At 41.1% G+C, this 12,635-nt stretch overlaps 1 protein-coding gene across 1 annotated transcript in view; it reads right to left on the bottom strand.

Annotated features, from left to right (window-relative positions):
- Window positions 1–4,420: 4,420 nt before the first annotated feature.
- LOC118712452 (interferon-induced very large GTPase 1-like) overlaps window positions 4,421–12,635 on the bottom strand; it is an 87,762-nt gene continuing 79,547 nt past the window's right edge. The window contains 1 exon segment of the mRNA XM_045578129.1: window positions 4,421–12,587. Coding sequence (XP_045434085.1) covers window positions 5,305–12,585 — 7,281 coding nt within the window. The 5' untranslated portion in view covers window positions 12,586–12,587 and the 3' untranslated portion in view covers window positions 4,421–5,304.

Raw genomic sequence — 12,635 nt, 5'->3', positions numbered from 1 at the left:
ACTTCTAGAAGGCCTACTTTCTCTCACTTCTCAAAAAAAAAATAAAAAAAAAATGCTTATCTTTTCCAACAGATGTAGGAATCTTATGCAACCCTTATTTCCTTTTTGCACCTTGTTTTTGTTGGTTTTGGAGAGAGGGAACCAGTGAGAGAGAGAGAGAGAGAGAAAGAGAGAGAGAGAGAGAAAGAGAGAGAGAGAGAGAACCGGTTTGGCTCAGTGGATGTAGTGTCATTGCGAGGACTGAAGGGTCCCAGGTTCAATTCTGGTCAAGGGCACTACGTTGGTTTATGGGCACATCCCCAGTGGGGGGCGTGCAGGAGATAGCTGATCGATGTTTCTAACTCTCTATCTCCCTTCCTCTCTGTAAAAAAATCAATAAAATATATAAAAAACAAAAAAACAAGAAAAGATTTCTCATTGCAGGCAGACTACTTTTAGTAAGGGTACTACTAACCCATTGCAGCTGCTGCCTCTAATGAAGTACACACCAGAAGGGAAGGATTACTAAATTAGACCAGATATTGCTGAATGGAACCAGTATAACAATGCTGGTTCCTGGAAAAGAATCTGAATGGGTTCCCTTAATTTATGCTAGTTTCTGTTTTGTCTTATAATGATAACAAAATATATATTTTTAAACCTTTCAAACCTAGCCAGGGTGGCTCAGTAATTAAGCATCAACCCATAAGCCAAGAGGTTCACTTGTTCAATTACTGGTCAGGGCACATGCCAGGATTGTGGGTTCAATCTCCAGTTGGGGATGTGCAGGAGGCAGCTGATTAATGATGGTTCCCTCTCATCCATGTTTCCATTCCTCTATCTCTCTCTAGAAAAAAAAACAACGACACACCTTTCTATGTCTGGATTATATGAAGCTAAATCTCTCATTCAAGGGGAATGCTTTGAAGAGGCAATGTATAGGGCATCTTTGTAAATTAATCAGGTTTATCATGGGAAAAAAAACACCGTTATTTGAAGATGAAAATAAAGGTGTTTTGTGTTAAAATAAAAACACTGCAGTGCAAGTTTTCCTCTTTCTTTAAGAAACTGACATCTTATTCGTGAAGTTTGATTTTGTCTTAGAATCTATCACCCTTCTTGGTCCATATCTAAAGGCCTTCTGATTCCTTCTTTCCCACTGCACTTGGGATCTTTTGTTTAACGTATTTTGGAAATCGCCAAAATCTATGTATTTGGTAATCTCAATTCCTGTTTTTATGTTCCCTATTTTCAGTGATATTTTTAGAATCTCGATCTGTTGACATTGTCTCTACTGACCCACAAGTCTGATCACCTCTAGTCCTGTGAGCACCACCTGGCCCAGTGCCTCCTACTTGTAGTGATCCTGTGATTCTCCTTCCTACTAACGCCTACTCCTACTCCACTGGTTTTGAGGACTTCTCCCCATTGACCCCAATCTAAGGATATTGTAATTACCTTAATTTTGATCCCTCTTTGATGGCAGAAAACCCAGTTCCTACCTACTCTTTCCTCTGTTTTCATTTATTTTGTGTCAGTTATTCTTTAAATCCCTTCAACACAGCCTCTGAATCTTGTGTGTGTGTGTGTGTGTGTGTGTGTGTGTGTGTGTGTGTGTAAAAGACACTTAGTTACAAATTGTAGGTGGCAGGAAGAGTTGGTGGGAGCCAAGAGGTCACATTTTGGGCATTTTCTCTTTCTCTTTGTCTTCTTGGGCCTAGACTGTAACCTCCTCTTGGAGGTGCACCTTTGCTGGGACCACCTTTGAGTGCAGGTAGAAGGAACTGCCCAGAGATTTAGTGTTCACCTTAAATAGGTGCTTGTAGTTCTTTTGTATCTCCTCAGGGTTCAGTTTGAGGACACTGACAATTTGCTGTGCATCCTAGGGGCTGTGGAGAGGTTAGAGACTGGGGGCTGCAGACTGGGATCAGGCATGTCCTGGGGCATCAGCTGCTGTCCAGCTGGCTGCTCACTTTTGGTTCAGGATTCTACAAAGGCCCTGCTCATCACTTGTGCTCCATCACTGTGGTCTGGGTCAGGTATGTGGCTGATCTTTGCAGGGAAATCCTTGATGGCAGGTAGCATTCCCCACCCCACCCCCCCCTTCGAAAACAAGGTAGTTCCATGCACAACAGAGGCAAGCTGGGAGTCTCCTTGAGAGTGTGTGTGACCAAAGGTTTTGAGAGGTGATGGATGGCAACCCAGGCATGTAATAATCTCACTACTTAAATGTCTGAGAAGTTTGTCAAAGGTGATTTTTATTTATACACAATTTTAGATTGAACATCAAAGTTAATGCATGGCACATGATACCTCTTTAAAGCCCACTCTAGAATCACCAAACAAAGAACAAAAGCATTCGGCAAATGTTAATTGAACATTGCAGTTTTAAGGGTTGCAGTCTTGTGAAAGCCATGCTCCAGGGTATGCAAGGGATACTATTTCTGTCACCATTTGAATATGATCATATTAGAAGGTTGTCCTAAGTGGATCTTGGGAAAGGATCTGGGGTGTTTATCTAAGGTGTTCCTTTTGATAAATTTTAACTGTGCAGGTGTTGGGACATTTAAGTAGTTGCTATCAAAGAGGCTACTCTATGCAAGCAAGACCAAGGGGAGGCCTAGGACCAAAAGGACCATAAGCTTTAATTTAATTAAAAAATATATATTTTATTAATTTTTTACATAGAGGAAGAGAGAGGGATAGAGAGTTAGAAAGATTGATGAGAGAGAATCATTGATCAGCTGCCTCTGGCATACACCCCCTAGGAATGTGCCCGAAACCAAGGTACATGCCCTTGACCATAAACAAACCTGGGACTCTTGAGTCTAAAAGGCCAGCACTCTATCCACTGAGCCAAACAGGTTTCGGCTTTAATTCAATTTTAAAAATAGATATTTCTTTATTGATATATCAGGGAGGAAGGGAGAGGGATAGAGAGATAGAAACATCAATGATGAGAGAGAATGATTGATTAGCTGCCTCCTGCACGCTCCCTACTGGGGATCGAGTCTACACCTGGGCATGTGCCCTTGGCTGGAATCGAACCTGGGATTCTTCAGTCTGCAGGCCGACACTCTAGCCACTGAGCCAAACCAGCTAGGGACAGAAGCTTTAATTTTAATTTTAAACATACACAAAATGATTTAACTAACTGCCAGAGGTATTACACCACATGAAACATATGTAGTTGCAAATCACACAGCACTTTATTACTTACAAAAGTTTTTGATGCTGCGGGTACAGGCTTAATGGGATCCCAATGGTGTTGTTCTCTGGAGCTCAGCAGCTGGTCAGGTCTGGTCAGGATACAGGGGGCCGGAGTTCCACACCTGAGAGCTTGTTTGCTCCTCCTTTGGGAGGTACTAGCCATTTTTATTTATTTTTATTTATTTTTATTTTGTAGTCTGGCAGGGAGAGGAGCATGGAGCTGTGTCACTTGCCAAACTGACAAAGGGACATGCCTTTGTGGCTGTCTCAACAAGCAAGCATTGTTGGCTGGCCAGAATCCATTTTTAGAGCTTGTTTCTACCCGCAGAAGTTTAGGTGGCTATCAACGAATTATTTCCAGGCATTCTTGTTAATCTTAAACAAGGCGAGGGGCTGTTTGTGGTTGTTTAGGGAGAGTACATTACTCACACATATGGTTCTCCCCAAGTCACTCTGAGTCAGTAATTAAAGTTCAAATTCTTATCCATGGGGTACACATACATCAGGGCAGTAGAGAATGTGTCCTTAATATCACACTTTTAGTTTCAAGAAAGTTAATTCAAACATTTTAAAACCTTGTAATCATTTTTAGACATTTTAAAAGCATTTTAAACATTTCTACATATTACTATAACAGAGGTCCTTCCCACTCTTACTAAGACTGTTTCCCAGAGAACAAAAGGGAAACTATACTGTTCTAGAGCACCTGTTTCCTTTATAGTTTTTCTGTTCAAGCATTTCTTTTGGAGACCTGGATCATTTGACCTCAAACTCAGAGTATACTTGAAGCTCTTTGGAGGTTCAAAGCAGAATCAGCACTATCTCCCAGCTCTGAAGATGCAAGGTTTTGACTGCTCTTCACTGTCTGTTTACACTGGCTATGGAGGGATAGAGTGTGCCTGTACAGGGAAGACCTGGATGCTCTTATTTCCAACATGAAGACTTTATTTATTTATTTTTGTATCAAGATTACTTTAAGTCATTAGCTTTGAGAACCTAGCATAACTCATTGTTTTAGAAGGTATAGGTTTGCAGATTGGTGATTCTTGTTTACCATCAGAGAGTTTTTCATTTGTATTCTGATTCTGATCCTATGACTTATACAGTGTGAAAAGTCATAAAGGTGTCTATTTTAGAGACCAGCATTTCCTTACATTTTAGTATATAAAAGAATACTTATTTAAATAATCAGAATCTAAAAACTATATAGTCTTTGTTATTTGCTATTTGATTCTTAAAGGAATAGTTTTAAAACTTATTAATGGCATAATGAAATCTGACCCTGTCGACAGCCTTGATTAAAGTGGCCCTTCTCACTAGCTCATAAACCTTGTTCCAAAAGCCAGTTCTTAAGCTTTTACAAATACCAGGCTTTGAATACCTAAGCTCTTATGAACCTTTATTTTTTATTTTTATTTAAGCGTGGCACAGGGAACTGCCAAGGGGACAGAGAAGATGAGGGTGTTAGTTACATGGGAAAAATAATAATTCAATTTCTAAATTTTCTATATTTGCTTATAATGTTTCCTTAATTGATACAGGCTCTGTCAAGTCTGTATTACTATTTCCCAGAACAGAACATGTCTAAATATCACTATGCTTGGGAATCATCTTTCCATTAATATGTTTCCATTCAAGGGTTAAATTTTTCTCAAGATTTCAGAGGCAGTTTATAGCATTCATCCAAGAACTGTACATTCATTTGAAATGTTCATATATTATAGTTAATCTAGCTGTCTATAATAATTTTGATTTTCCTTCACAAAAACAACTTTCTCTGGGATTGCATATAATATTATATATTTTGAAATAAAAAGCATTCTGAATAATAGCTTAAATTATGAAGTAGGAATTTTAAATAGATATTACTAAATTTCATTGTATTGAATATGTTAATATATTTTAGCAATTTGTTTTTCAACCAGAAAGAATTAAGATGAAGAAACAGGAAGTCCTTTCAACAGGAAATATTTAACTTTTGAAATGTTAATTGATTTATATTTAGCCATTTCATTTGAAAAAAATAGAAATAATTGTGAGGAGGAGGTGTTTTTGGATTGTTCTGGTACTGTGACTCTTGTTCAGATTCTGGCATTCTTTTGTGAGCATTGCGTATTATTGCTTTTTCAAGTCATCAAGCACATTTTGCTTTGTGATGTTGGTCCATGCGTGAGGGATTTTACCTCTACCTATAAATTTTTGCTGGTATTTTTCTTCTAGGTTTGATCTGAAGTGACAAACAAACCATTTCCAGTATGGCTGGGAGGATGTGTCTGGGGTGATGCTCCATGTGGCATATTCCCCTCCTGCCTGTCGATAGGTCTTATATGGGAATTCACGACCATCATTCAAAATAAAATTACAATCACTTGCTACCGAGCTAGTACAGAACTCAATGGAAAAGTGGTCTGTGTTAATCCATTTCCATCCTCTGATAGCCTCAGGACGGTGGAAAGGAACACTGTGGTCTCCGTCATGGTTAGGGATTGTGTTTGTACAAATTGCTCCACAGAAGGGACACTGTTTCCAGCAGCCACAGAGATGTTCAGAAAGCATTTTCAGAATGTCAGAAACCATTCCTTCTTCAGGCTTACTCAAACACTCCTGTTCTACTCTGATCATTGCAGGATCCAAAGCTTCACTCATGGCTTCTTTGAGAAACTCAATATCTTTTATCTCCTGGTGTTCAATGCTTACCAGATCTTTTCGTGGAAAGTTCAAGTTACTGCCCAAGTCGTCACAGAACAAATCCAACCACTCAGAGGCAGTGCTGCTTTTATCTTTAGCTATTGCTGTGGATTTATGAATAGCTGAGAGGATGGCATTCTTCATGTCAACTACACTTAGTTTTAAAAAATTCTTTATTTTATTACTTCTTTGTTCTGAAAAATATCTTTCAATATGTCTTTGAATATATTTCTTAAAAAATGATTCGGGATTATGAATGTACTCCCAGTAATCATCAAAATTTTCGTTTTCTGCCAGGGAGATAAGAACGTGTTTCTCCAGGTTTGCCCTGTTTCCATTGAATTCTGGGCAGGTAGCTCGCATGTCCCCAGCAATTTTAAGGGCCATTTTTTCCCAAAGCGTGTCGGAGACGGCAGGAGTGAGTTTGTGCCATAGAAAATCAACAAATTCTGTGACTGAGGTTGCTCCTTGACAAGAGATCTTAAAACTCATGAAGAAATCATCTTTCTTGCTTTCCAAATAATTTACAGGATCATTTGCTCTTTTGAATATCCTATGCATCTCCTTAAAACTCTCAGATGCTCTTTGGAATAAACACAAAGATAAGTCAATTTTGTACTTACTTGTAAATGTGTATCTGTCTTCAGTGGGTGCAGATTTCACCCCCTCTTCTATTATTCTCAGTATTTGATGGAAATAACTTGGATTGTAATCACATTGTTGCCCCTTTAAATTTTTAATTTTTTCAGTAAATCTTGAAATAATACAGTCAGTAGTTCTCTCTATGGACTCTTTATCACGTACTTCTAAGTTCTTTAGAATTTCATAAAACCGTTTGTTCACTTTGATATGTATTTTGTAATTGATTTCAAACTTCTTTTTAGACTTTTCCTTCACTCTATTAACCACATCTGTCTCCTTTTTAAAATAGTCCAAAAGAATGTTTTCAGAATCCACATCAATGTTAGGCTCTGTGACTGGAGGGAGAGTTGAGGACACAGCATAGACCCATTTTCCCCAAAGTTGATTGAATTTGATATTCAGCTTTTCATCACTCAATTTTTTATCCTTTACAGTTAAAGCCAATTCTCGACTTCTTTGCAATAGTTCCTTTTCATAACTTGACTTTTGGTTATCCAGTATTTCTTGATTTTTTTTATAACTGATATGTCCCTCGGCTTTATTTTTGCTCTCAAAAATAAGTGCCTCTTTAAGGTGTGTTAGTTTATTTTCAAAACTTGCTTTCCACTGAATCATTATTTCACTCTCTGGATCTTCATTAAAATATTTTTCAAGCTCTTGCTTGATGGCTTTATATTTTTCCGTAACCTGAGCCTCAAGTGTGCTCATTGTCAGTTCCTGGATTTTGCCATTCTTAATCTGCTTGATGTGCTGGTTCTGCAAAGCTAGCACATGACTCCTCAATTCCCAGGTCCAATAGTTATACATAGTTTCCAATTTGGTCATGGCCACGACCTCTCGGGTGTTCCTGAAACTGAAAATAAAGTTCTCATTCAATAGGGCTCTCCACAAATCTTGAACTCGCAGTTTCACATCTGTTATCTTCATGATGCTGCCCCTACACTCCTGTTTGGCAGCCATAAGAATTCTCCTTTTCAGATCCTGGACATTGTGGCTGTAGCGAGGATTGGGAGGGGCCATTGGGGGATTGCCATCCCAGAGGTGAGCAAAGTAGTAGACATGAGTATTAACATCAAATTTAATAATATCACCAAAGCGGGTTACATCTGAGTACTGTTCCTGCTCAGCTGCTGTTGCCGCCATTTCATCTAGTCTCTGCTCCAATCGCCTCCTTCCTTCCATTGTTTGGTCTTTAGCTGTGACTTCCCCCACATTCTGATGGACAAAAACGCAACTTGGGGAGATTTTTACTTGTTTCATCCTCATAAAGGCTTGGACAACTATTTGTAGAATGTCTTGCATTTCTGATGGATTTTCCCCAAAAATATTGATCAGAGTCAAGTTTCCAAGTCCAATGACAAAGGTTGCCAACTCATTATCACGATTGTTGGATTTATTGCTGAGTTCTGGGGCCCGAAGGCCTTCTGTGTCCACAACAAGCACAAAGTCAAAGCCCATTTCCTCTGTGAAAGTGTCCTCGACTTTCAGGAGCTGCATGTAGGCCCCCCGGGTACACCGGCCAGCACTGACAGTGAACTGCAGCCCAAAAAGTGCATTCAGCAGGGTGGACTTCCCTGAGCTCTGTAGGCCAAGGATGCAGAGAACAAACAGCCGTTTGTTGCCAAGTTTCTCAGAGACCTTGTCAAAAACAGCTGCCACCCACTTTACAGGCACATAGGAAGCATCCCCATCCATCAGCTCAATGGGAACACCAGATATCATCAGATCTGCAGCAATCTGGGGAAGGGAGAGATAAAGGGTATTTTTAGTGGGGGAAGCTTCTTCAAGAGCTTCATAGATCTGGCCAACTTCTCTGAGAACTTGCTCAATTCCCAATGTACAGTCACTAATCTCTGTGGAGATAGCGTCTATCTCTTTTTGCCAGCGTTGTAGGTCAGTGCTCTTTGGTGCCTTTTGCTTTTCTGTTTGTATCAGTGACCACAAATTGTTTTTCTTTTCATTCAGTTTTTCCAAGTGTTCTGCAGTCAGGTTGTCCAAAAACACACTCAGCCATTGCAAAAAGTAGTGTGTGGTTTGAGTTTCTGAGTGATTTTGGAGAATTTCAAGGACAGACTGCATCAATTCATTGAGAGGAAAGGCTCTTTTCAACTGTTCATTCCGTATTCTTTGCTTTTCTGTCTCAATCTCACTCTTGTGTTGTTCAATGCTTCGATTCCCCTTTTCACTTAGATGATAGAGTTCTTTGTCCTTTCTACACCAAAGATGCCATAGGTGTCCCTGAAGGGGCATTAAGTTTTCCTTCACCTGAGAAATATTCATATTTCTCAGTAGAGCTATTAGGACCTCTGCATTTTCTTTGGCTTCCTTGCAGTCTCTCTGGTCTTCATCAATAAGGAATCCTTGTTTGCGAGCCATTGGGGTACAGTCCTCTAAGCTGAGAGCAGTGTCCGAGAGCTCCAGCAAGCGTCTGATTGTAGTAACAAGCTCCTCTGTTAATTCTGCTTCATTTCTGTTCCTGAGACCAATCATCACTTTTTGTTTAGAATTATTGCCCATGCTTTTCTCTTTGTTGTCAGCTAACCAGATCAAAGTTCTAGGTGATTGATTCAGATCACGAACAATTTTTCGGTTTTCTTCATTGTCATCAGAAGTTGACATGAGGACAACAATGAGAGAAGAGACCTCTTGCAGGAAGGTGAGTTGCTTCTTATGTTCCTTTGCATCTCCATGAAGATTGGTGAAGGCCACACAGTTGTTAAATCTGTCCTCATCTTCCCCGCCAGGACAGAACCAGCAGATTTCCACCACTCCCCCCATCAAGAGGCAGTCTTTGGTGCTCCCTCTGCAATGGCGGTGGAAAAAGACATCATGTTTACGTTTACTGAGAAGACAGTTCATGATCTGAGATTTGGAAGCAGAGAAGCCATTTCCAACTTTTATAAAGGACACAATGGGGGTAGAGACTCTACACATCTGCATATTCTTGTAACTGATCTTCTCCTCTCTTGGTGATTTCCTTGCTTCCTGCCAGCTCCTTCTAATTTGACTGAGAGACCAGAGAGAGAATTCAATTTGAGAATTGCAGGGATTAGGTATGAGAAGAGGGAGTGCAAACTGGCAAATGGAGAGTTTGGACAAAATATACTGTCTGGCAAAATCATCTGCACAGTGAAGAATTGCCATCTGAATATCCATAGGGTGAATATGGGGCCTAGGGTTAGTATCTGAAGGATTAATGGGAGTATTACTGTCTTCAAACAAGTCTTCATATGGATCAAAAGCCTCATTGTCGTTATTTGTGGCACTTGGATAGACTTGATTCTGTGTGTTGTCTTCATTTCTGAAGACTAGGTATCTCACCCCATAATCCAGCACTTGTAGCTTCTGAAGAAAATATAAGGGAAGCTCCCTTTCAGAGCTGGGTTGAGTGTTGTATACAGAAGTGTTGCTAATCAGATGGAAGATAGCTCTGCTCATTTTTTTGGGATAGTAATGTTCTAGGTCTAGACACTGAAGTAAGTTCAGGAAAGCTGTATGCTCTATGCCTTCCCATTTGCTATTTCCATTATCATATGGATCATGGGATTGTTTCTTTTCATGGAAAATACTTTGTAAGTTTTTTCTTATCTCATCCATTTGCAATGAAGAGATGGTAGCTTCATAATTACCTTCAATGAGCAATCCCAAGTCTTTCTCTAGGTTTTCCCAATCCTGATCTGCTCCAGGTTTGGAGAGGACACTGACAACTTCATTTGACAAAGATTGGCCCATGAGATGCCTTATTAATGCCAAGCGTTGTGTTTTTTCTTTTGGAGGAACAGCCATGACTCCAACGGTAGCTGTCAGACCTGTGAGCACCAGGAATGCCTGAGCTCTGTACATGCAAATATTTTTGAGTTCCTGGTATTTATCTTGGGCAGTTTGCATTTTTTGCAGTAGGAAGTCTAACTCTTCACACCCCAGGAGATACTGAAACTTATTGTTTTCCACATGATACCCTGCACCGGCTGCAATGCACAGTAGCAAGAGCTGTGTGTCTGGCTGCTGTGTTTCTCGGAGGGAGTTCAAGAAGGAGCCAAGAGATGAACTGACCTCATAAGTGGCCTTTCTTTGAGCTTCTTCCACTGTTTCTGCAGACTCAGGTTTGGCCATGGCTTCCATGAGGTCATTCTTGGTTTCCTTTAAGATTTTAATTAATTCAGAAAATTGGAAGATGTTGACATGCTCTTCTGACTCTGGCTGAAAGACCCACTGCATGATGGAATGAGTCTGAGGAAAGTTATTCACTCCGTAGATGTGGGGATCTAAAAGGCTGCGCAACTGAGATTTAATAAATTTAGTTTCATAGGTGGAAGACTTTTTGCAAAAGTCTACAGTGTTTACCAGAAAATTCTGCAGACCCCTATCTTTGAGGCAAATATTAACCCAAGTGTCATAACTTTTCATTTTTTGACTCAACTTTTGCATGAAATTTATCAGTTTTTGAAGCTGCTCTTCAGGATCAGATACCTCCCAAGATTTCACATCCTCTAGGAAAACCCTAGCCTCCTTCACAACACTCAGTAATTCTTCTCCATCCTGGGTCTGGGCAGTGATGCCAGACAGAGCAGTGTAGGTATCTTTCAGTAAGCTAGCTACCTGAAATGGATCCTTAAAATCACTTCTGTGGTTGGAAAGGATGATGTCCCAAATGGGCACCAGCTGAAGTCCCCGGTCGATGATACTCCAGGTTTGATTACTTGCAGTTAGGCCAGCTTTCCAATGGAGAAAGCCATTTGCTTCTGGTGGGCCACCTGTCTGGGCCACAGATAATTCGACTTTGGTTTGGAGATTTTGGAAGGTTGTTCTTTGGCTGGCAGTTTCTGAATGATTGTTTGATGCATCCACACCTGCAGCAACCTTCACTCCAAAGCCACTGTAGCTGCCCCTTATGTAACCATTCAGGGCCTCTGCTGACTGCTGTTTTACTTCTGCCAGCTGCTCACTTCGGAAACCCTCTGATATGGCTTTCCACCAGTAGATTCCTCCCAGGTGCAGAGGGCCCTGGTTGGCATGAGAGCCAAACCTATGGAAGAAAGCTTCAACCCTGTTCCTCATCAAGCGGAGTCTGTCTGGGCCCGCAGGCTGACCCAGAAGGTCTTCAATGCATTTCAGTTCCTGGAGAGCAGCTTTGGAGAACTGGAGCTGATCCATGGAAAAGTGGCAGGAGGCAAGTGGAACATAGCTGAACTTGGTGGAGCAGAAATATGAGTGCTCAGAACGTGATTGTTGGGTTTCCTTGGATTCTGAATGTTTACTGTGGTCCATACCAGCTTCCATGCTAAATCCCCAACCTCCGCCCTTGGCTGAGGCAATTACACTGAAGCCCAGCTTCTCTGTCATCTGGGTGAACTTGGATTCTTCTTGAGAAGATGCAAAATCTCTGGTTTCCATCCGAATGCTGTGCTCAGGGCCAAGGAGTAAGAACTCTTTGGGGACACTGAGTAGCTCCTCTCTCTTCTCTAGAAGGCTGCTGTGGGAGCTGACTTTGTAAATTCCCTGCAGGGCCAGCCCTCCTGATGCCCATCTCACGAGATCTCTGTCTGGGAGGTTTTGCCTGTGAGACAGTGTGCCCTCCATGAGGTTGAGTTGTTCCTGCATGTGTTCCATCACTTCTCTTAAGGATTTTTCAGGAGGTGGCCAGTACTCTTTGGGAATCTCCATTGCCTGCATCAGCTCTGCCTCCTTTTTCCTCACTGCCTCTTCTTGTCGTTGCCTCCCTTCTGATAGCAAGTCTCTTAGCCCCTGCAGTGCCTGTTCGGCCTTCTTTTGTTCTTCCTTTCTCATTTTCACCTGAGACTCCTGTAACTTTGAAAGGCTATTTGAGTTAAGTAGCTTCTCCAGAGCCCTTTTCTCCCAGGGATGTTGTGCCTGGGATTTCAGCTTCTGGAGGTCTTCTTCTTCTAAGTGCTGTAAGGCCTGTGCAGTGGTCACACCTAGATATTCCTTCAGCTTTGGCAACTAGTACTCAACTGCCAGTCCTACTTCTCTCAGCATCTCTTGGAGATCCTGCCCCCTTTGTCCTTCGATAAAGGGCTCATCAGATGTGGAGTCTGCTGACTCCATCACTGTGGAAAGAAAAACACCCAGTTAGCCTCTGCCATGAACTTAGAAGT

This window comes from Pipistrellus kuhlii, unplaced genomic scaffold (genome assembly GCF_014108245.1).
Source record: "Pipistrellus kuhlii isolate mPipKuh1 unplaced genomic scaffold, mPipKuh1.p scaffold_m20_p_9, whole genome shotgun sequence".
Classification (NCBI taxonomy): domain Eukaryota; kingdom Metazoa; phylum Chordata; class Mammalia; order Chiroptera; family Vespertilionidae; genus Pipistrellus; species Pipistrellus kuhlii.
Note: the sequence above shows the minus strand (reverse complement) of the source record. Positions and strands in the feature narration are given on the sequence as shown.